The 24,268-nt window shown below is 38.1% G+C and overlaps 1 protein-coding gene across 2 annotated transcripts in view; it reads right to left on the bottom strand.

The window, feature by feature from the left end:
- The window catches only part of LOC146491956 (uncharacterized), a 33,502-nt gene that overhangs the window by 5,379 nt on the left and 3,855 nt on the right, over positions 1-24,268 (bottom strand). For both annotated transcript variants that reach the window (XM_085150874.1, XM_085150875.1), the window contains exons 4-29: positions 22,991-23,011; positions 22,840-22,899; positions 20,355-20,408; positions 20,220-20,264; positions 19,805-19,831; positions 19,407-19,451; positions 19,251-19,295; positions 18,856-18,909; positions 15,466-15,534; positions 15,296-15,364; positions 12,730-12,798; positions 10,079-10,147; positions 9,221-9,289; positions 7,056-7,124; positions 6,378-6,446; positions 6,191-6,262; positions 5,343-5,411; positions 5,184-5,255; positions 5,006-5,074; positions 4,495-4,563; positions 3,749-3,817; positions 3,058-3,126; positions 2,047-2,115; positions 533-601; positions 327-395; positions 160-240 (exon numbers count right to left, since the gene is read on the bottom strand). In XM_085150874.1, the coding sequence (XP_085007000.1) occupies positions 160-240; positions 327-395; positions 533-601; positions 2,047-2,115; positions 3,058-3,126; positions 3,749-3,817; positions 4,495-4,563; positions 5,006-5,074; positions 5,184-5,255; positions 5,343-5,411; positions 6,191-6,262; positions 6,378-6,446; positions 7,056-7,124; positions 9,221-9,289; positions 10,079-10,147; positions 12,730-12,798; positions 15,296-15,364; positions 15,466-15,534; positions 18,856-18,909; positions 19,251-19,295; positions 19,407-19,451; positions 19,805-19,831; positions 20,220-20,264; positions 20,355-20,408; positions 22,840-22,899; positions 22,991-23,011 (1,611 nt within the window). The remainder of the gene's footprint in view (positions 1-159; positions 241-326; positions 396-532; positions 602-2,046; positions 2,116-3,057; positions 3,127-3,748; positions 3,818-4,494; positions 4,564-5,005; positions 5,075-5,183; positions 5,256-5,342; positions 5,412-6,190; positions 6,263-6,377; positions 6,447-7,055; positions 7,125-9,220; positions 9,290-10,078; positions 10,148-12,729; positions 12,799-15,295; positions 15,365-15,465; positions 15,535-18,855; positions 18,910-19,250; positions 19,296-19,406; positions 19,452-19,804; positions 19,832-20,219; positions 20,265-20,354; positions 20,409-22,839; positions 22,900-22,990; positions 23,012-24,268) is intronic.

Below are 24,268 nucleotides of genomic sequence, written 5' to 3'. Positions count from 1 at the left end.
CAGTGTTTCTGCAAATCTTCCAGCTTAATGTGGCAGACAAATGTCAGCAGCGATAACAAGCAGCATAGGAGCAGGTTCAGGGGTTGGAGCCCTCTCCCCAGCCATCACAAAACAGAACACAACAAACTGAGACATGAAGGAATCATTAGCGTCACTCACAGGTTGCCCTGGGGTTCCAGGGTCTCCTACATTTCCTTTGATCCCCTTCAGCCCCCTCTCCCCTGTCAAACCTCGATCACCCTGTTGCACACCACATTGCAAAACATCAGCACTCAAAGAATTGTAAATGCTCCGCACATTCAGTCCCGGGCAACACAGTAACTGACTTTAGCTCCAGGAAAGCCGTCTCCAGGTATTCCTCTTGGTCCTACCACACCTTGGGCCCCCTGTTCACCCTGAATCAAACACACAAGGCAGTTGTGTTACAGCTTGTGATAGATACTTACAGATTTAGGTAGTACACAGAGCCCTGGATGTCTGGATATTTTATAGATATGTGAATGTCTATCAAGGACAATAAATCACAGCCTACCTTTGGCCCTTGAACTCCTTGCCCTTGAGGACCTGTTGGCCCAGGTGGACCAGGTCTCCCAGGGTTACCCTGCAAGTCAAAACATGTTGCTTGTATAACTACAGCTCAAGGTCAGTTACAAAAAATGGCTACAATGTGACAAAAAAGCAGATTTGTAATTTTTGAAAGAAATATTTGTTGCAGCCATACAAATGGCACAGTTACTGGGGTCAAGGCAGCAGACCTGCTGACCTGCTGTTCACATAATTACACAGGCTCCACCTGTGGGGAGGTGCTATTAAAAAAGCCAGGAACAATACTCTATTACTTAAGCCTTTTGCTGTAGTCATGACTGAATGTCAACTAGTCATGACTACAGCAAATTCAAGTCACGTGCAGCTACCAGTTATCATCAAACTCCAAAGTGAATGCAGTAATGTGTTTTCTCTTGTCTGTGTGTTCAGTATTAAAGCTTCAAAGTTGGCAAAATATCCTCATTTTTTTCTTGAATGGCTTAAAAAAAAGAAAATTAGTAAAATAAGATTACTGATTTTGATGCATGTGTGACATCTGTGCACTCCTCTACTTTGAATGCTTTGTTGTCTGCATGCTGCTATGACAACTCGATTTCTGGGCTGCAGTGCATCTGTGAAAACAGCTGAATCCAAGAAATTATCTGATGTCATGACCTACTAAAAATTTTGACTGTAATACGTTTGCTGTTTGGGTTGACTTCATAATGTGAGAAAAGGCAATAGCAGCTATATATATCACATGTGCAATTAATAACTCAACCCAACAAAAAAATTACTTTATCTATAAGAGCATGAAACACACTTTGTATTCTTGTAATAAAGAGCAGCAACTTCAAGGTTACCAGTGTTGTTGTGAATGTTTCACATCACCATTTTCTCAGCACGGACAAGAGCTGACAAGTGTCAGTGTGCTCTGCTTTCCCATTTTTTCCTATTATTTGCATCTTCAATTAAAACCTGCCTACTGCTGCATGACTTTGACAGAGCTCGGACCTGCACAGACACTGACCTGAAGCCTGTGGGGAATCTGGATATGATATGTGAGGACGTGCGGGGTGCCGGGTGTTCTTTTAGTAAGGCCTGTTAGGCCAAGTGTTTCTCATCAGACACATATGTCTGTGGAGATTCACACCCTGCACCCATGTGTCACAGTGCTGTTGGAAAAATCACGATAAATGCCACCAAAAATGAACAAGCAGCCCAGTTGTGGGCATGTTTGCACAGAAGATAATGCACTGTGTTTTTTTTTTCAATCTGTTATTCTTCAGAGAATGTAACTCAGTCACAACCATCTGGCAGTACTTAGGAGAAATTTGAAAAAGGCTCCTCTCAAGTAAACACCTTAGAATGTTGTCCTCGACTCATGTTCCCATAAAACAAATGAAAAACCAAATAAAAATGAATAATATAATAATATTTCTGATTACAAAACAGGTAAAAGGGAGTTGCTTAAAACAGAAGAGGTTAAAGATTTGAAAAATGTAAAGGTTTTAAATTTACCAGAGGTCCTGGGAGGCCTTCACCTGGAGGTCCTGGTAAACCAGGCAACCCTCGAAATCCAATATCGCCCTGCAAAGATGGATGCACAGCAAAGATAGATGAACACTGACAGCACAGCAATTTACAATCTGTCAAACAAACTCGTGCACTGACTAAAATCTTGTTTCCCTTAATTAGCTTCCCTAAACAAATGACCAAATCTTTCAATGGTGAGATAATCTCACTTATCTTCAGTGCGGATTCAAACACAACTTGGAAATTCATCTTACCAGGACTTGACAATGGCTTTGGCTCAATATTTAAATTCTGACCTCACATAAAGAACCATCTGTGTCATATAAGGTTTACATCCTACAAGATTTTTGAAACATGGGACATTTTTGATTGAATTTTGCATTCAAACCAATAATGAAGTCCATAATGTTTATTAACAGTGACTAACTATCATCACAATACTGTATGACAGATCCAGGAGCTTTTCAGACCGCATGTCTACATGTTATAATTGTATACTGAACCTGCAGGAAGCGTCACAAACAGCAACAACTGTTAATGTGGGCTTCTCTTATTCATGTTTGTGCTGTTGCTGGTCCTTTAGCATAGTTCCTATGTTTTTCCTTCCCAGTGTTGCCAAGTGTGTGCTGATAGGGTATTGTCTTAATGTTGGGGTTTTTCTGCAGTACTGTTTCGTCATTACCTTACAATTTTAAGCACATCAACTGTTGTTGTAATTTGGTGCTATATAAATAAAATTGATTTGAAAATGGAACTGAATTTCATATAGCTTTAGTGTGTAGACATATTTTTCAAATGACTATATAGACCTGCAAATTACCAACACATCACTATACTGGAACCTTTGTACAAACCACAAAGTCTGCTGGAAAGTGTGGAAACCTACTGTAACCTTACTATAATTCTCAATGTCTTTTAAACAAAGACCCAACCTTACACTGACATTTGAAAGAAATGCACGCTAGAAAGTTCCATCTTATGGATCCACATTCTCACCTTCGGTCCAGGAACGCCCACTCCCTCCGGCCCAGGTTCTCCTGGAAGTCCAGGCAGCCCAGGAGGACCCTGAAAATGCAAAAAGCTGACTTAAGTATGGATTTCCAGAAAGAAGTGTAAGTTAATATTGTACTCTGAGTATAATACTTGAAATTGAATAAGAAATTGTCTGGCTTTTATGAAATAATGCAATAAAACAGGATTTAATGTGTAAAAATTGGAACAATCCCCACAGGGGGATTTTGTTACCTTTGGACAGCACCAGGTTAGCTGCTTCTCATTGTTCTTGGACTTTATGCTAAGCTAAGCTAAGCATCTGGTTTACAGACCAAACAGTTGGTATCAGTCTTCATATCCAACCCTCAATGAGAAAGTAAAATATAGTAAGTGATTTTTTTCTTATTTTTTTTAAGGCACCACCTTTATTCTTAATGCCCTTAATGCAAATCATGTTCATTTCATCTCCCTCTGGTTTAAGTTAAAGGAAACATACTCAGGATATATGTAAGGGCCACCTACTGTAAAGTTGGGTAATAAATGTCTCACTGATTGATAGAGGGTTGGAACTGAGCGGCAGTATAAGAGAGGCAAATGCTAGATGGATGGAGGACTAGATATAGTATGCAGATGAAAGGTATGGCTGTACAGATTTATGAGGAGACATATGTCATTGTCTAAATCAGCTTCTCACCATGGGGCCAGGATAGCCGTCTCCTTTGGGACCAAATGGGCCTGGAGGGCCTCGATCTCCTCGGTCACCCTACAGGAGGCAGATACATAGGTATCAATAATTCATTCATACAAAGGATACAAAGAGATTTGTAGACTTGCAAAACAAACTAAAGTGGAATATGCACATAATTGGACACATATGCTCCTTTGGTTGGTCCCTTATATTAACCCTCTCAAGGCAGGCGTTGCAGATTTGCAACAAGTAAAAGCTAACAACCTGATTACGACACATACATATTTTATGAGGTTTTTTTTTTTTTTTTTTACCACTGCAGGTATTCTTTTGTGCATTAGCAACAAAAACTTAATTTGAGCCTGAGAGGGTTAAGTATTGAGCAAAACATAAAAACAGGTTGTAGCATTTTATTAGCTGAGATTTTCAGCAAATGTTAGCATATGGAAAGCATGACAGGATGTACAGTTGTGCTTCCCATCCTAATTTTTGACATATTCTCTGTTCTTTCTAGATGGACTGTAAATGGCCTTGATGATGAAAGCACAAACATGTGTTTCCTGATCTGCCTCTCATTACTTGTTTGATTATTGATTCTTTTCCAGATTTGGACGCACTCAGCACATGTTTAAATGTGTTTGTTCGAAAATCTGACTCATGCTTGTTTCTACAGGCAGGCACCCAATAGAAATGCAATACATATTTATATGTGTATTTCTTTTTCAACCAGAGAAGAATAATATCAGTTTTACCTTAGGACCAGGAAGTCCATAGCCAGTCTCCCCAACTGGACCAGGAGGGCCATTTGGACCAGGATCACCCTACAACACATTTTTAGTAACAAAGCTGCCCTTAGTACAGAAGGTTGTACATAGATGTGCAACATGGATGTTGTACATCTAATATAAAAACATTAACTTTAATAGACACTATATATACAATATAAAATGTAGAACATTTTAGGACTGTGCTGTTGCTACTTAGAAGCAAATTAAAGACTTCTACCACTGATAATATTGTTTAATAATGGGTTAATGCTACAAACTAAACATACTAATTCAATTCAATAATGTAGTATGTATGTAGTACAATAACAATAATGCCAACAACAAGTTTACGTGCATCAGGAGAATCAATGTTTCTTTCTACAAAGAGTCTTGGAACAACCTAAAATAACTACCACATATTTTGTGAAAATGTGAAGAAAACATGACGAATCTCCGCAGTCTTACACTGATGGCTCAGTAAAACTGAATCTGTTACCTTGGGTCCAGTGATGAAGCGTCCTGGAGGACCAGGAAAACCCAGCCTGCCTTGCGCTCCTGGTTCTCCCTGACAAAGTTTATTGTATGCAAACTGGTTAAGACCAAAAACGTACAGAGGATATTTTCTCATTATCTCTTTACAGGTAAATGTTAATGATGGCCTAATGATTGCTCACCTTTGGTCCTGAGGGTCCAGCAATGCCTGGCGGCCCAGTCAAGCCTCTGATTCCTCTTTGGCCTTGGTCACCCTTGAAGGTCACATCAGGAATATACTCACTGGTCTGACTTACTTACTGACTTGCAGGAAAATGAAATATGGAATATTACTTTTTTACCTTTTCACCTTGGATACCAATTCCAGGAGCGCCATCTGGCCCTCTTAGGCCAATAGCTCCGGGCTCGCCCTAAAGACACACATGCATCTAAGTATTTGGCCCCCTTCCTGTTTTTTTTTTAAATATTATACCTATTTGTCATACTTACATGTTTTACATCATCAAACAAAATGTAATAATAGATATTGCTAACCTGGTTGTAACACCCTTGTTAGTAAGAACTGCCATTCAGCAACTGGAAGTTGCTGAATGGCAGTTCTTCAGAGTCTTTCATATCAATGCAGAAGAATCTTGGCTCACTCTTTGGACAAACGTTTTAATTGGCGACTTTTAAAAAACCCAAAACCTTTATTTGGTTGTTTTTGAGTGATTCAGAGTAAGCCAAGTGGGCTTGAGCTTCAGGATATGAACTGATGGCTGAACATTCTCTTCAGGATTTTCTCACAGATAGCAGAATTCATGGTTTCATCAATTAAGGCAAGTTGTCCAGGTCCTTAAACAGCAAAGCCCCAGACAATCATACTACCATTGTTCATAATGGAGCTCAATGTGGTTTGCTTGAGTCCTAAAGCCTTAGAAATGGATATATAATCCTTCCCAAACTGATAGATGTCAACTATCTTTAGAAAATTTCTATATATCATGGGATGCTGCATTGGTTCTTGAGACCTTTTAGCCTACTTCACTTGATCAGGCACGTTTTACTTAAGTGATTTTTTGATACAACAGAAAGTTGAATTACCATGTACAGCGAGATAGATTTGGATAGCTTTTTCCCTTAATAAATAAAATGATCATTTAAAAACTCCATTTTGCGTTTGCTCAGGTTAAAAAAATCTTCAAACTACCTTCTGTCCAGGGGCCCCATCCTCCCCTGGAAGCCCAGGCAAACCTGGCATTCCTGATGATCCTGGTTCACCCTGAGGACAGATTGGTGGCTCTGTATGAGTTTATGGAGGGAATGTTTAATACTTTAAATAATGTATACTGATAACTGCTGCTGATGTGGGTTTTTACCAAATGGTTTCAACTCACCTTAGCTCCAGGGTCTCCAGCCCCTCTCTCCCCTGGAGCACCAATTTCACCTGGAAACCCTTGGTCTCCCTGTGTTAGGCAATAACATCTTCACATCTTGTCGTAATTACTAAAACACTTACACCAGTATTGTTAATATTTGCTAAGCGGACTATTACCAGAGAGCCACGTATTTTTTAAGAAAATATACTTGCTGGCATTATTTTGTACAGGCCTGGTCACACCAGCGTTTATGCTGAGACACCAGGAAGACTTGCAATGAAAGTTTACATAACAGCTTAAAATACAGGACGGACTGAGTACCTGGTCAGTTTAGCATTCAATTTACTTTTATTTAACATCCTCACCCAGGTGTACACTTGATAATCTGTGTGGATATATCGCTCCAATTGCAGGTTAACCTTTAATTTCTGTCTTCAGTGCTGAGAGCAGAACATGTACAATAGAGATAAATGTATAAATGTGACTAAAAGCATCAGCTTTGCTTGGTTGGCTATCAAATCATTAATCAGTTTGCCAGATCCTGCAGTTTAAGTCATCATTGCTAAGCATTATACCACTTAACTATGTAACGTTTCAGGGTCATATGATCCCGTTCTAACTATAAGCTCTGTGGCTTCCACATAGAGATCCTGACCCCTTGTTATTACCAATAAGATTTTGAGCATATGTACAAACCTTGGGCCCAGGCATGCCTTCTCCTGGTGGACCTCTGCTTCCCGGTGGCCCCCTTGGACCCTCTATGCCCTGCAGGTATGAATAAATGCAGTAATTAAAAGAAGCCTGAATGGAATCTGTAAACAGGGAGTGTTTTTGCTGAAGGCAGAGTAATTAGAATTTTTTCTGGGACATCAGAAGGAGGCGAACTTTTCTTCTAACACAAAATTTAAATGATTTCATTGGTTCAGTGCAATATATGTTTCTGGTTTAAACACATATTAAAATAAAAAACAGTTTAGCATGAAAAGTTTTTCTTCTTCCAGTAGGCTGGTTTATTATTTTCTATAATCAGGTGATTAATGGAGACTTTTTCAGTCCTATTTTGAAGCCTTTTCTTTAAATAAATTCAGCTGTACAGAAAGCCCTGTGTGAGAGCACACCTGACTCCCTCTCTTCCACAAGTGAGTGAATGGTGAACTAGAACCAGACCTGTTCTGATAGCAAAGAGCTGATGTTTTGATGACAGTGAAAAGCGCTTTGGCTAAGCTGTCAGCAGCCAACAGTTTCCACTAGTCTCCACTAGCTGTTGTTATTGTGTCAGAGCGTGAATTTTTATGCCCTTCTGCATCATGTTGTTTAAATTATGATTGTTGATCAAAAGCTTGTATTAATAAAGCAACACCTGATCTCATGTAATCATAATTTCTGTCATTTGTTATCAAAGAATAGGGAAAAAGTAGCTCAAAGCAGATGCTTCTTTACTAAAATATCTTAAGTGGCAGCAATAACTTTTTATTTATTAGTAGGTCTGCAAAAAAAAAATACTGATGCTAGCAGCTTGAAGGTGTTTTATTTTGGCACGGGCATGATTTAAGCTAAATGCTAATGTCAGATTGACCTGTTCTCAACGAACGTGCTACAATGAAGATCTTGGCAGAATTATTGTTTACTGTGGTCAGTATTGGGGAGTTACAGAATACATGTACAGGCGTTACATATTTAAAATACAAAATATGAGTAACTGTATTCTGTTACAGTTACCGCTTAAATAGGTGATAATTAGAATACAGTTACTTTGGTGGAATAAATGGATTACAAAGCAGTTTTTTCCTGTTTCATATGTTAGGTTATCCCCTCTCTAATTTTGGTAATTCTGTCCTATCAAGCTCTCCTACTTGTTGTTACTGACAGTTTATTACAGTTGATTCTTGTTTTCCTCAAGCTGTTGTCAATTTGTTAACTTTTCAAGCTAAAATGCGTTTTTTGTGTGTGTGTGTGCAAAAATACTCCAATTTGGAGTCTCAATTGAAGTCATATTCCAAGTCTTGATTTAGTACTTCTAAACTTCTGTAAACTGGCATACAGTGTAAACCTTGTCAATTAATTTTAGTCCTCCTGCAGTTAGTGGACACCACGCTCCGTTGTTATGTCGAAGAAAGTAATATTGCACTACATACTTGTTAACTGAGTGATAATATTGTTTAATTTCTAAGAACCTTGACATTGGTCATTTTATTTACTGTATAAATCCAAGCAGGAAGCACGTTTTGATAAGTGTGATTTGGCCATCAAAACGTCCTACCTATAGATATGTACGATGGAGGCATAAACCACGTAAGGTAGTATATTCTGATAAGGTAGCACAGATTGATTGACATGACTATAAATTTACGCTACGGTAAGATGTTTTGACAAAGTAGGACGTTTTGTCAGAACACCGGAAACCCAGACAAACACGCAATAAGAGGCTGTACTGTAAGCGTCCTGTTAATGTTGGTAGCATCAGTTACACATTGGACCCGGAGCCAGCACAACAGAGCCAGTAGTGCACAGGCAGGAATGCATTTCTTACTTGGAAATTCCAACGTAGTTCAGCATGTTTGCACGCTCCTTAGCACTAACAAAGGGCTTCGCTTGGATTGAGAATCATTGATGAACTACAAACGTCTGTCGTATTGCATATGGTATCTTACTTAAACAATACATTTGCCTCATTATGTTATTGATAATTGTCAGTTCATCACTATTACCTTACATTAACAAGTAAAAAAATGGATGGTGACAGTAACAATAAAAAAAAAACTATAAAAAAATTCAATATAAACCCACTGTGATTATAAAAACATGAAAAAATTAATGTATTAGAGCCACTGTGGGAATCATATTATGAGTCCAACACTTGCCTTCTCACCCTGTATGCCTAGTCCTGGGAGACCGACAAGCCCTGGAAGACCCGGTGGCCCAAAATCCCCCTACAAGTTCAGATAACAACATGTAAATGTTAATAGGTTGATAGTGCCTCACACTGAAATGTGATTTATTATATGTGGAAAACACCCATCTGTATACAATTCTATAGCGCTGCATTTTAATGAATTAATAATATAGGCCACACATGATGACATCTGCTCCTTTTACCTCACTTCCTTTTATCTGCCACATGCTATAATCACATCACAAATATATGATGGTAATGCAGAGAACCCTGCAGGCGGTGTTTGTCATTACTGCATGAAAACGTTGTGATTACCTCCAATAAACTTCACTACAAAGCCCACGGTAAAACTGTCAGCAACATTGGTGTCGAGAACACCCGTGTAAATCACAACGAAAAGGTTTTTTGGGGGGGAAATGATTTTTCATGTAGCAGAAAGAATTACAAAGCTAAAAATCAACTCAGCCTTTCTTTGTCTGTAAGTCTGTGAGCTAAAATGCTGCCAGATGGCTGTGAAGCTCTACAAACACATCCTGAAAGACAAACCTTTACCTTTATGTCTATGTCTGACTGTACCTGACTGCAGGCTAACTTTTCCACATTCATCAGCACAAGCAGTGAAACTGCGCTCCTCCTACACTATCCATGCTTTGACCTTGATTCATCATCTGTGGACTGTGACCTCCTACATAACACTGCACTGAATGCATTCATCCGTGGCTCTGCCAACTTATGGCCTTCTTCACAACAGGACTCCGGCTTTCTCTTCATGGCTGTGTGAAGGCTTTTCAGCAGGCGCCTTAGTTAAGGCCTCTTTAAACTCCACCTTGTCTCCTTTGATTCCAGCACCCAGCTGTCCTCTGGGTCCCCGTGGCCCCTCCAAGCCTCGCTCTCCCTGCCAAGACGGACAAAAAAGTTACTGCAAATTGACTCTTGAAATATTAGTAAGATGTATGAAAATAATGCCAAAATAAGAGCAGAAAAATAAGTATAAAAGTTAGAATAGTATGATATTAGTCAAAATACAGATGTTATTTTCCAAAAGTCCTCACACGGTGTAAAACATTACACGACTTTGAAGCCAAACAGGAGTTTTAGTTTAACCAATGTATCATCTTTCAGCTGCTTCCTCATTCCCCGAGGTTTCACCACAGCAGATGGATCCACATACTTGATTTGGCACAGTTTCTGTACCAGATGCCCTCCCTGACACAACATACAGGCCTGGGCCCTGCACTAAGAATACACTGGTTTATAACCCCTCCCACTCACCCACCCAAGGCTGGATTTATGTCTCCTCAGTGTCAGACTGGGGATGTCTTATATGTAAAGCAAAAGTGTTAACCACTACAGCATGTCTTGCTTTTCCTTCACAATGAATTATTTCAACTTTTTAATCTGACTTTAAAAAGAATGATGGCTTTGTAACTGAAAAGCTGCCATTGGAGTAATGTGCATTACGAGCTGTTTCTCACTTAGCTTCATGGCTTCTTGTGATGTCTGGCTTAGCAAAAACAAAATGCTTATTGTTATTATAAATGTTCAGTTTGATTTATGTCAGTTACTGATAGAAGAGTGTAACTTGCTCACCAGAAGTGGCCTGAAAGATCCAAACTTGCACACAGTTTCTGTTTCTTCTACGGAAAGCAGAGGTAGCCATACTATATACTATATGGGAATATTGTGGTATTTCATGTATTTCAAAACGTGCCTAGAGGAGATATAACGATTACACAAAGAGAAAAAGCAGGAGGAGAAATTCACTGAGGGATTAGAAAGATAATACAGGATGACAGTCAGTAAAATGAAAAAAAAAAAATGCTGCATAATGTCCTGCACTTTATAGACTGCAGAAAAATCCGATTTCCCTTAAGGAAATATTTCTGCGTCTTCCAAGGACATCCAAGGACAACAGAAACAATGTCGCATAGAGGAGTACACTGGTTAACATGCCGCTCTTGCATGTTAGCCTCAAGAGGTAAAGATTTACTGTCGTAACTCTATGATCCCTCACAAGCTGAGGTGCTAATGATGTGGAAAAAGCTGCAGAGCTCCTGTGAATCTGGAGCCTGTTGAGGCTTGTCATGTGAAGAATGCTGCTTTGGAACAAGAACGCCATTAAAAAAAGTGGGGAAAAAGCACCCTTGAGGCCAATCTTCAGCAGTGGGGGGGCTGGCTGATACCATCACCAAGGCAAGTCGCCAAGTGATAAATCAAATAGTAGTCTGAAGCAGACTAAAGTTGAAAAATTCACCTGAATTCCACTTCCTGTGATACAAAACTGCTCTGTTAGTCTTATAACAAAGCCACAAAGTTTTTACAGTAACTACGTTTAATTTAGCTGTGTGCATTTATCAAAACAACAGAGCTGTGTGACAACTGCACAGATCTGACATTTGTAATTTGAAAGAAACCACAAACATTTTACAAAGGAACGCTTCCAACAGTAATAATACATTTTTGCAATTACACTGATGTTGAGCTATGTTGTTTTTAATTGCTTGGGGAATCAATACAACTTTTGTGGGAAATAATCAAAATGATCTAAGGGCGGAGTGTGATAAATATTTTAATATTTTTCAACATTAAAAAGAATAAAATAACTCTGCTGGATGTTTCAAATTGTCTTAAATTTTCCACTTTCATTTCAAAAATGTCTCTGTCTGCATGAAAACGCAAAAAAACACGTCACTCAAAATCATGCCAAAAGAACAGGTGGAGGCATAAATCTAAACATACAGAAATGTTGGCCAATCAGCCCATAAACAAAAACACGCTGTGCAATCTGAAAAAGGACGGGAAAACTAAGAATAACAACAGGAAACATTAAAGCATCACAAAAACATGCTGTGTATGTCTTCTGCACAGTATAAGGAGTACATTTCTCACACTCAAATACTGAATGAAATATTTCTTGGGCCCAAAAATGTCAAAGATATCTCTCATGTGGAAATTGCTTTGGAAAACGAAAACAACATGAGAGAAAGTATATATCCACATGTGCACTTGTGCTTAAAAGACACTGAGTGTGCATATATGAATGTGTGTGCCTGATGGCCTTGAGAAAACACAGACATAGGAAAAGACTCTTTATTTCCTCTCTCTGTGAGTCACTGACATGATACCCTGGCTTTTTTCTTGAATCATCTCTGAAACTTCTGCTTTATGTGGAGATGTTCTCATGTCCTGTGCTGGATACAATCAACGGACTAGATCACAGCACGAGGTAATGAGAGCCATACCACACTGTTAATTTATGGAACTTTTGTGTTGAGTTATCATGTCTTGTAATCCTACACATCATCAATTTCCTGTCATTACATTCTGGAATCTGGAGCCCAGATGGATCTTTGTGTAGGTCAGTTTGTAGATATGAAAGGTATGAATGCCACCAGGGTCAAAGGGGTTAAAAGAGTTTCCCTGGCTGTTTTTTTACACAAAAAAGATCAGACTTAAAAAGCACGAACGCTAACTCACCTTTGGTCCAGGGAGACCTTCTCCTATCAGTCCTCTCTCTCCTTGGACTCCCTGTGGTCCTTGAGGTCCCTGAGTAAAACAAAGGAAACTGAAAAGATGTCTCACATGCAAACTAGGTTGTCTCTGAAGATAAAATGTAATGTCCCTGCTTGGATGTCAACATTTCCTTCTGTTGCTTCTTTACTTGTCTCTTGTCTAAGGTGTGGTGACAAACTGGATCTAACCCCCGCCAAATGTTTCCATCTGGCCAAGGTATTAGCAATAGATCCTTAAACAGTGAGGGGGGATCACAGAGGGGAAGGTTTGCCTTCAGGGACTTTTGCCAGAAAGCTTTTTTAAAAGTCAGGTGTAGTAGTTTATAGAGCAGCAAGGTTCACATATATTTTAGGTTTTATTGGATGTCTGAGATGCAAGAGACAGGAGACTGAGGTTGGTGTTCCATGTGTTTCCAAATGTCAAAATTCTGATTTTTATTGTTATTCTTTCATATTTTCATTTTTTAAATTACTTTTAAGTTGTACTTTGGTTAGATTTAGACAGTACATTAATCTGGTTACATGTATCCAAAAAATATTATGTTGGTCAAAATAGACTTTTTAGAAAATACCAAACAAGTTATAAACAAAAATATTTCATAATCCATTTTAAGAAAGTCCAAACACAGGATGACAATGACCAAATATTTCTCAGCATGAGCCATCATTTACCTGCAACAGAAGTTTAAAACTTGAATTAGATATTATGTGTAGCTAGCCCTCCTGAGTATTTGTTACATTTAATAAAAACTGTTGATGATATATATATATATATATATATATATATATATATATATATATATATATATATATATATATATATTGAAAGCCCTGAAATATAAGACTTTTAAAACCAGCTCACAATGTTAGCCTTAGTTTTCTATAAAGAGAAATTCTCCAAGCAGTTGTTGTTGTTTTAGGTTAAGCTAGGGCCGCAAAATTAATAACATTTGAATCTCAATCATGATTTTGGGTTCCCGTAACTAAATTAACAGGACAGATTAATATTACCAGATCAAGTATTCCTCAAATCAGCGCCTGACCACATGCCCACATTCTGTATGGCTGAAGACATTTGTCCACAAACACAGTGTGTAACAAAATCTATAAGAAAATGGTCAACGTATTGCACAAAAGATACATTATTCCCTCAGCAATTATTGTTCTAAAGTTGCAATGCTTATGCAGGGTGCAAAACATTGCAAGGGAAAAAGAGAGGCATATCCCAGCTGTCAAGCAATTTGCTTTGAGTTTTAGTCACACTGATCTCAATGGTACAATTAATGTAAGTTAGATTGTCTCTTCAGGTAAAATATAATGTCTCTGCATGGCTGTCCATATTTTCTTCTGTCGCTTCTTTACATGTCAAACAATTCTATCATTCACATTTATACAGAAATAGGTCAATTTTTAAACTATTTAATACACTGCTGAAGCAAAGCTGTATGTGTCTAAGAGGTATTTTTCTTCCTAAACCTGCTCATAATGGTCTTTATTTCAAATTTTCAAATTTTCACACCTTTCAAGGTTTACTCTTGTTTCTGCCTCCTTTGCCTTGTCCAAAAACAGCGCTCTTCCAGTTTAGCAAGCTAGTTGCCATAGTTACTCAGGTTGTTTCACCATTCACTATTTCAGCTGCTTGGGGGAAGGTACCAAGAGCGAAAAATGCTATCTTCTTGCATTTTATTTATTTCTTTATGTATGTATCCAGAAACCATTATATTTATTACAGAAGAGAGCGCTTTGAATTATGCATAATGTTAAATATAGAGAACACACTAATAGTTTGTTTATAAAATCGAAATTATTAAAACTAGAAGACATAGTGAAATTACAGACTTTAACTATTATGTTTAGGGCAAAAAATAAAACACTACCTCTTAAGTTACAAAGTTTATTTGTATTGTGTTCAGAAAATGGGGACGGCAGAAGGAAGTTTTATTTTAAGCACCGGTTTGCTCGAACCACACAAAGGCAAATGTGTCCAACAGTCACAGGCATAAGAAACTGGAATTCTCTCAGTGATCATCTTAAGTGTTGTATAAATGTTTCTCAATTTAAAATCTGTTATAAGAATAAAATGATAAACCAATATGAAGAAGTTGAAAAGAATAGAATTTAATTGTAGAAAAATGATCCTTTTAGTTTGATATTTAGTGGTATTGCTCATTGTTGAGTATATTGTTCTGTTTGCTTTGTTTTGTTTTGTTATGTGCAGAAAATTGTCAAAGTGTAATTTTGGTTGCCTACTTGTATTGTCACAGATAGGGGGCAGGTATCAATAAGAATTGATTCTTCTTCCTGCTCCTTTTCATGCATGGAAACGGTGTTACTTTAATTGAAAGGAAGGTTGTGTATGGGAATGAATTACTGCTGTACCATGTGTGAAACAAAACAAAAATAAATAAAAAATAAAAGTTTAAGTACCCCCTAGACATCATTACTCCATACCCATTACATTGTACATTTGGCATTTTGACATTACATTGCCATCATGCTAATGTGAAGTGTGAGTTGCTAGTTTATCTCACCGGTGGTCCAGGCTCACCAATTCCTAGAGGACCTGGAGGCCCTGGTTGCCCCTGGAAACCAATATCACCCTGCAAGAAAGTGAGAGGAGTGCTCATACAGGGTGAGAGTCAGGTGGATTATTATGCCTTTGTAACTTAATTTTCCAAAAGAATAGGGTAGCAGACTTTACCTTGGGTCCCGGAAGGCCAATCCCTTGTTCCCCTTGGATTCCAGGTGGCCCAGGAAGTCCCCTTTCCCCCTATAAAAAGACAAGCAGGGACAGACTTGTGGATACAAAGGCGCATAAACAGTTGCACGTACAGTTGTAAACAACAGCAAAAACTAGCAAAAAAAATCCGAAATGACTGACTTTCTTTCCCACACCCACATAAACATACATGTTTCTGCTTCCTCTCCTTCTCAGCTGTTTTTAAAGGGGACTTAGTACTACGGGGTTCCTTCATTCCTTTAGCTTTATTGTTAAAGAATGCAATTATTCACGCAGAGGTCATAAATCACAGCTTTGCTGTGCAACAGGAGGGCGAGCAAGAGGCGTGAAGAGGCTGTAGAAATGTTAGCAGGCGCATACCAGTAGATTTTTTTTCTTCTGTTGCCCTTTCAAGCAAGTTGGGACAATGTTTAATGCCAGACATTAGTCTGCCATTCAGGTGATATAGGATGACAGCCAGACTATCAACACGAACATTCTTCCAAAATAATTAAGGAGGGAACACTTGGTGGGGGAGTGTGTGCTTATGGCAGAATTGGCAGGTATAACATGGGACTGGGGGCTTAAAAAGTGGAAACAGACAAATAAGCTGACAAGGTAATAAGAGATGAGCTACTTCAGAGGGCTTTCCAATGTTCCAGCAGGGACGGATCATAACTCACAATAAAAGCGTTCAAATGTATAGTCATTGAATCAGTGTTATCAGTTAGTAGAGCTACTTGACATTTGTGATGTTATTTATGCTGGCGCTGGATGAAGTTAATCAAATTGCATTTTAAATGTCAATGTTGTGCGTGTGATATTTTGCATCTGACGATCAAACACTTTATTTATGTCACATTCTTCCATATGCAGCAAAGCGTTTCATGTTTCACCACTACTACTCCACAGGTACCAGAATTATTGGAGGCTCCTTTGATACAGCTATGTAAGACTTAACCCAAAGCAGACTTCAGAGGACTTTATGTGTCCAGCTTAAAAAAAAAAGTGTATCCTTTAGATATACATCTGGTTTTTAAGATTTTGGGTCACCTTTGATGAATGATTTTGGCTGGAGAAGGGGAAAGGCCAGTCTCTGGCTCAGAGAGAATTCCATCACATATAAAGGAATGTCTGATTTATGTCTCCTTTAGTTCACTTTTGTACTAAGTTCTAAAGACATGTAGTGCAGCCTTGTTGAAAATCAAATGAACTTATAGCCCTTCCACGGGGGCCACAGTGGAAGGTGGAGTGAAAAGGCTGCCACAATCAGATGCATCTATCTTTAATGTAAAAAATGCTTTATTCTCTACACAACAATCAAACAAAAGTAGGGACTGGCTTGATTGCTTAAAAATAAAGTTCCTCTAAAGCCACTTAAGGTGGCTTTGAAAGTGAGTGAGTCCTGATAGACTCACCAGTTAAAATGTCCAACGTTACAACGTTAAAAACCTCATTTAGAGTCCATCCGTTTGCTTCTGATTATCCTTCTCAGGGTCGCTGGAGCCTTTCCCAGCTGTCATAGGGCAAGAGGCAGGGTACACCCTGGACAGGTCGCCAGTCTGTTGCAGACAGCCATTCAGAACTACAGGCAATTTAGATTTTTCAATTAACCTATCCCCACAAACTACATGTTTTTGGACTGTGGGAGGAAGCCAGAGTAGCCACGCAAACACAGGATAAACATGCAAACTCCACACAAAAAGACTGATAGTGGATCGAACTCAGGACCTTTTGCTGTGAGGCAACAGTGCTAATCACTGTGCCACCGTGCTGCCCCTTATTTAGAGTATGGCACAAAAACTATTTTGGCTTCAACTCAACCAGTGATGCTGGTGCTCTTTGGAGAATTTTTACTCTCATCAGTGTTTTCATTGGGACATCTAACGATTTTATTTAATTTCTTTTTCTTAAGTAATTTCCCCATTTTTTAACATAACTTTTAATTTCCCTGTGCCATGTTTTTCAAACATTTGTTTTCTGCTCTTACTTATAAACTGTTTTTCTTTTAGTCAATTTTCTGTCTTCACATTAATTATTGCCTTCTGGCTAAACCTGTCAGTTAGTGGTTAACTTATTGCACACCTGGAAGAGTAAGAAAATCAACACATTTTTTGTGTGTAACAAGAATTTTTTTTTTTTTTTAAAGAAAAGCAATAAATAAAACACATTAACCTTTTATTTCACATGAATTGTGTGACTTTAAATCCAGCCACCTTAAAATGACTTAAATCTACTGTATCCATTTGGAGATGTATTAACCAGTGCAACCAAGTGGGGTTGCATCAACACTAACCAGATACTTACTCTGAATAGCCAATCACTGAAAAACAAGTTAATACATTGAATGTAGGCTGGACTATCAGAATATCCTAACAATTCATTGAAAAGCCCTCAGTTGAACCTAAATACTGCAGTAAGAGTACTTACAGGGACAAGAAAGAGAGAGCCTATTTCTCCCACATTGGTTTCCCTTCATTGGCTCCCTGTTAAGCCCAGCATCTCTCTTCTGTGGGCCAAACTCCCATGAGACAGCCTGTTTACCTTTAGAATAAGGCTTAAAATTTTCCTTTGTAATCAAGCTTAGTTAGGGCCGAATAAGGTGAGGTAAATGGTAAATGGACTGATTCTTACATAGCGCTTTTCTACTCTGTCTGAGAACTCAAAGCATTTTAAAGAACTTACCCACCCATTCAAACTTCTTCATTCAAGTACTCTCATCTACGCTTTTGATAAAGCTTATAGTCAGGGCTGGATCAGATTACACTGAATCCTCCTTTAGTTATGGTGCAATGGTCCTAGACTGCTGGAGGCTTTCTCTGATGCAATGATTGTTTCTCCTTTACTCACTTCTTTTAACCCTCTATATGTTCATACACCACTTTGTATTTAATAATTAGTTATTATTAAAGTCTGGCTCTCTTCAACAATATGTCTTTTGTCCTATCCCCTTCTCACCACTTCCAGCTGGACACGGCAGATGGCTCCCCTTCCCTGAGCCTGGCTCTGCCGGAGGTTTCTTCCTGTTAAAAGGGAGTTCTTCCTTCCCACTTTTGCCAAATGGTTGCTCATAGGGGTAGTTTTCTCAGTATTATTGTAGGGTAGCACTTTGCATAAATGTTGTTGAGATTTGGTGAAATATAAATAAAATTAAATTAAATTGTTTAAAACTGATGATGTTGGCAAAAAATTGCAAATAATATTGCAAACAGGTAGTGGGTAAAAAAGATGAAAAGAAAGTAAAAGCAGACAAATCTCTACCCATTATGTGAACCGAGGCTACACTACACTACATACTATCAGTATTTTAGATGGAAGCTTCAGACATGTCAACCACTGCAATTGGCTTCATTGAGACAGAGGAGTACTTACTTTTTTGCCCATCACACCTTCAGGTCCAGTATCACCAGGTGGGCCGGATAAGCCCTAAAAGTTAAATGAGTGTGTGAGTGACACACTTATATATAAGTAAGTAGTAGACTGAAGTAGTACATTAAGTTAATGTAAATTAATTATGGATAACATAGACCGACATCTTTGAAATAAAAATACTGTCCTGATGTCCTACTGACCTGAACAACAACATGCTAAGGCTGTATGGATAGGCTACACCTGTTGATGTGTACCTACCACTAACAGTCACTATTTTAAAAAAAAATTATACAATTTAATGATACAAATTTGTCCACTTTTTTATCATTCTTAAGTGCATTGTGGGATGTTTTGACAGTTGATTTGATACCAAGAGAAATAAAATTAAAATTTACCTGAAGTCCACGATTTCCTCCTGGTCCAACTGGTCCTTCAGGACCCTGTAATAAATGACATTTGTTAAGCTTCATATTCACAAGCAATGCTTTATCAACTTTGTAATATTTGAACACATATAAGATTTGTTTCACAACATTCAAATTGCAACATACTCTGTCTCCTTTAATTCCAGGTGTGCCACACTCCCCCCTCTCTCCCTGTGATAGAATAAAAAGTGTTAGGTGAGTTCTTTAGTATAGCATCATTATGCGTAATTTAGGACTTTTATCCCATGGTTTTTCTATGACACATTTATGACACAGAGTGTAATTCCCAAGAATAACTGTATTATTGTACAATGGGAAATATGTAAACACAAGATTGACATCAAACATAGTTGAACAAAGTTGTAAAACTGAAACAAAACTGAACTGCATCACATTTCCAGTATTACTGTATTATATCATGTACGAAGGATATAATTCTGTAGTTTGCCACAAGCATGGGGAAGTTTGCATAACCATGAAGACAGAGAGAGAGACATAAAGAGAGACTAGAATCTATACATTACCTTCTCCCCTTTGTATCCTGGTTTTCCCTGTGTGTACAAAACATCACGTCAGGAGGAGAAAGACAAAGAGAAAAGCGCTGCCATAAAGTTAACAAAAAAATACTTCATTCTTCTCATTCTACAACAATGATTTATGCAAGAGCGATGCTAAGGCTTTCACACTGATCTCCAAAAGTTGATTCTGTTCATCTGGACGTAGCGTTTTCTGGGAGAAACGTTTCGTCACTCATCCAAGTGACTTCTTCAGTCTCAGCTGACTGCAGGTTTCCCCAATCTTATAAAGAGCTTTTGGAGTTTTTCCAAACAATTTTGGAGATTTACTTACCTGGATGATTGAGCATGCATCAAGATGCTTTCACACTGAATTTGTCAGTCTTGACTTAGCCTTGACCTTACCAACTTGATTTAAGCTCACCTCTGCTCCAATTCGACCTGGAATTCCACCGAGCCCACTCTCACCCTGTGAAAAGGGAATTTTTGTTTAAAAAGGAAAGGCAGCCCACGTTGTTTGCATGTGCTTTAACTGTGTAAAATAAATACAAGTCTGCACCTTTTGTCCTTTTGGGCCAGGGTTTCCATCCTCTCCAGGACGACCCTTCTTACCCTGTAGAGAAAAACATTGTAGCAAGGTTAAAGATACATAATCATCCATAGAGTAACATTTCTGTTTCTTAATACTTTGTATAAAATAAATATATTAAATCTTATTTAATTAACTTTATTCCCAGTAAAGATAGTGAATAACTATATTTTACTGTAACTACCTAGCAATACACCTTTAAGTCTGGCCCATGCCATCTCTTGCAGGAGACCCTTCAGCATGTTGAACAGCTGTCAGTGGAAGCAAAGGCCAATAAAATAGCCTTCCTTCTTCCTATTGCTGTTCTGCAATGCACAGTATAACAGCTCTTTTTGTTTAACAGAAACATGTTTCCAGTTCATCACAGCCGCTGAGTCTGGGAGCAGATGAGACAAAAGAGATGTGCTCTGCATGCGAGTGTAAGTCCATAGCCGAACAACCGTCTGGTTGTTTTTGCTGTTTTTGTGTTGTGAACTATGCATGTTCTTACATTGTAAGTATACGCCTTCTTGTGTGTGTCTGTCTTCATACAGTGTTTCCGTCAGTGTGTGCAGATAGACACAGCTTTGGTTTTGGAGCATTAGGTTTGAGAGGGTAATTACGCTGTTCTCATCCTGTGAAAATACATCAAAGCAAAACTGCAGTGTTTAATTGAAGCTGACCTTCTCGCCGCAATAAAAGATATCCTCTTGTCACGACATGGCTTTGGCAGGCAAAGGAGGTCTTTCATTGTAACATTGTATCTGCTGAGATGTGTCCTCACACAATCCGAAGTTCACGGGTTGCTTTAACAGACGTGATTCTACAGATTTCTCATGTACATTTAGATCATTTCTGAAAAAATCGCTAGAGGAATTTACTCTTATGTTTAAAACCATAAGATTTACTTAACTCCCTCCAAAAATGTGCAAGTAGTCTTTTGGCATAGACACTGAGTTATTATCTGTGCTGTGCTTGTTATCAAACAAGCCAGTTTTGTGGTCACTGTCTTTTCAGCACAGTAGAAAAGTATGGATTATGACTGTAAAATAAATGATAACAATTGAAAATTGATAAATGAAGTGATTTTTTATAACATTATTTAGGAGCATTTATTACAGTTTAGCTCCTTTTTATTAAATATAATTTCATAACTTTATACTACAGAAATTCTTACATAGTGGCGTTTTTTAAATGTCATTCTAATGTATTATTTTTTGATCTGGAAAAGCAGAAAATACAATTTTCTAATGACTAAAGCTAAAAATGTAACTGAAGAAAGGCTGTTTAGCAGTGTACTTGAGCTGTTTAACTTCTTCTAAATTGTATTTCTCTGAATTCAAATGCTGCGGTTATTTGCTTCTGTTAAACAGAGCTCTATAGTGAGTGACAACCCCGACCCTGGTATGTTTGGAGGCTTTCTGTGAGTGAGGCTCAAAACTTAGAACACTGTACCAACTGTCTAGTAGCCTCTAGCCTCTGGGGCTTTTCTGTTGCCAGCGATACTGGTACATTACAAAAAGTAAATAATGAAGAGGACCAACTCCAAATTCTTTAACTTCATCTAAAATCATCAGGTAAACAGTTGAAACGTGGACATATTTGGGTGTTCCAACATGATAATGATCCCAAACCCACATCAAAACTGGTTTTTGAATAGATAACACAAGCAAGATAAAGCAAACTATTAACTTTTTGGAGAGGGCATCCCAAAACTCTGACCTCAGCCTTATTGAAACTATGAGTAAAAACAGGGTCTCTATCAGGAAACCAACCAATTTAAATGAACTATAAAAACAAGTTTGGTCAAATATCCATCAGAATGATACAGGAAGCATCTGGTTCAGATTTGACTTACTAAAGGACATCCAGCCAAATTTATATATATATGAGCCAGTATATGTAATTTTGATAGCTCAGTCAATTTTTTAACTCTACTGGCAACAACGTTAAATTAAACATGCTAACTGAGGTCTGTAAAGTCTGAAAAGTAGCTCTTGGGTTTTTTTTTAGTAATTTCTTTGAGCACTGCAATATTTGACATTTGGGTGAAGTTTGGGAATATTTTCTGCTCTCAATGATCTTGCTCACTGTACAATGATGGACTACAAGTTATTTGAAAATGGCCATATAACTCTTTCCAGATTGATGCAGAACAATGATTGCTTTTTTAAGGTTACTGATGAGTCTCCTGCTTTGTGTTAACAAATATCTGAATGCTACAGACTAGTGAACATTCAAGATCCTTTTTTTATAGAGGTCACACCTCTCACACCTGGTTTTGAGCAACTCTGTAAAATTTAATTCAATATTTATCTTTTATTTATATGTAAAATGCAGTTCTTTTCCTTGTGTTGTTATATAAGAAAAAAGCAATGCTACCCAATTTTATTTATCTAATTACATATTACATACTTTATTTTGTAATTATTGAATATTGGACACTTTTCTGCTCCATAGACATTGGCATACTCACAGCAGGTCCACTGGGTCCCCTCTCACCCTTCTCGCATGCACATTTGCTCTGCACGGGACACTTCAAAAAACAAGAGAAGAAGAGTGAGATGGACCATACAGGGGCATATATAACAAAATATGTCTGGAAAAACATGAGGCTCAAGACTTACCCCTTCATCAGCCACAGCTGTCTGTGATGGAAGAAACAGAACAATATCAAGATGTTGTAACCTTTTTTTTTTTTTTTTTACATATATACAATTCAACAGAGTAGCTCAAAATTGAAGGTAAGACAATATTCTCAGTATTCTGGCTTCAAAAGACACATCTAAAGACACGTCTGTTATTAGAGGACCTGAGTGTTGCTGTTCAATGAGAACTAAAGATAAAAGACAAGTTCTCAGCTGGGACAGGACTACATGATTATGACATACAGATGCTGACTGTACAAGGCAATGAGATGAAAGTCGTGAGTGTAGATGCTGCTGGGCTGTTGCATGCCATGAGAATTCAGTCTGTCAGATCCAGTGTTCTGGGAACCTCGGCGCAGGTTTTCCATAAAGATTTTCCTTTGTCATATTTGGATGTGTATCACCTGTGTCAACAGTAAAGCTTAAGTTTGAAGCCTGAGTGGCATTTCAGGGGCTTGTTGAATGATGAAGCATGCTTGCATGGGTTTGCTGTGTTGCTGTACTTACTGCACCCAATTTTCCCACAAAGCATTATAATGTGAAGCACATGTTGCTGCCAGTAGCCTGGAAGCATGTCTGGAGAATGTTTCAGAGCAACACATGCTGCAATTGTCTTGGCAGAAATACTTGTAAAAGTTAACTTACCTAACTTAAGTCAACATAAAATGTTTCTTAGTTTCATCACGTTTCTCTACAGAGTTTTATTGCTAATGACAGCAGATCTATTACCATGGCAGCCGGTAGCAGGTGTACATAGGGGATGCAATAAGGCAAGAAATCAGAGCAGTGGGTGGTAACAATGGCAGCAGCAGTGGAAGTGCTTATTCAGTGCCTTGAGATACTAAAGACATTTGATTTGGAAAGCATCTGTCTGCATAATGGCTTTTTGAAGATTTTATCTGTCAGAATTCTTTTCCCCTCTGGAAACAGGCAAATATCAAACATACATGCAATTTCACAAGCAGTGTAAGAGCTGTAGATATATGGTTTCTAGCCAGTTCAGAATGATAACGTGTAAGTCTGAACATGCATGAGCGTAGGCTTTTCTTCCAAGGTGCTTAAATGAAAATGTATTTAGAAAACTATAATTGGGCAATTTATATTTTTGTGCCATGAAAAATTAATTGCACCCTGCATGATTTCTTAGCGTTAGTGCGTATTTGTCAAACCCCCAAAAAGCAAAAAATGAAATGTTGCATCAGGTTAAACACATTTTAGTATGAGAAAAAGCAAAATGAATAAATACAGAATGTGGTT

The sequence above is a fragment of the Neolamprologus multifasciatus genome, chromosome 23 (assembly GCF_963576455.1).
Source record: "Neolamprologus multifasciatus chromosome 23, fNeoMul1.2, whole genome shotgun sequence".
In the NCBI taxonomy this organism is placed as follows: domain Eukaryota; kingdom Metazoa; phylum Chordata; class Actinopteri; order Cichliformes; family Cichlidae; genus Neolamprologus; species Neolamprologus multifasciatus.
This window is presented reverse-complemented; position numbering and strand designations above follow the sequence as displayed.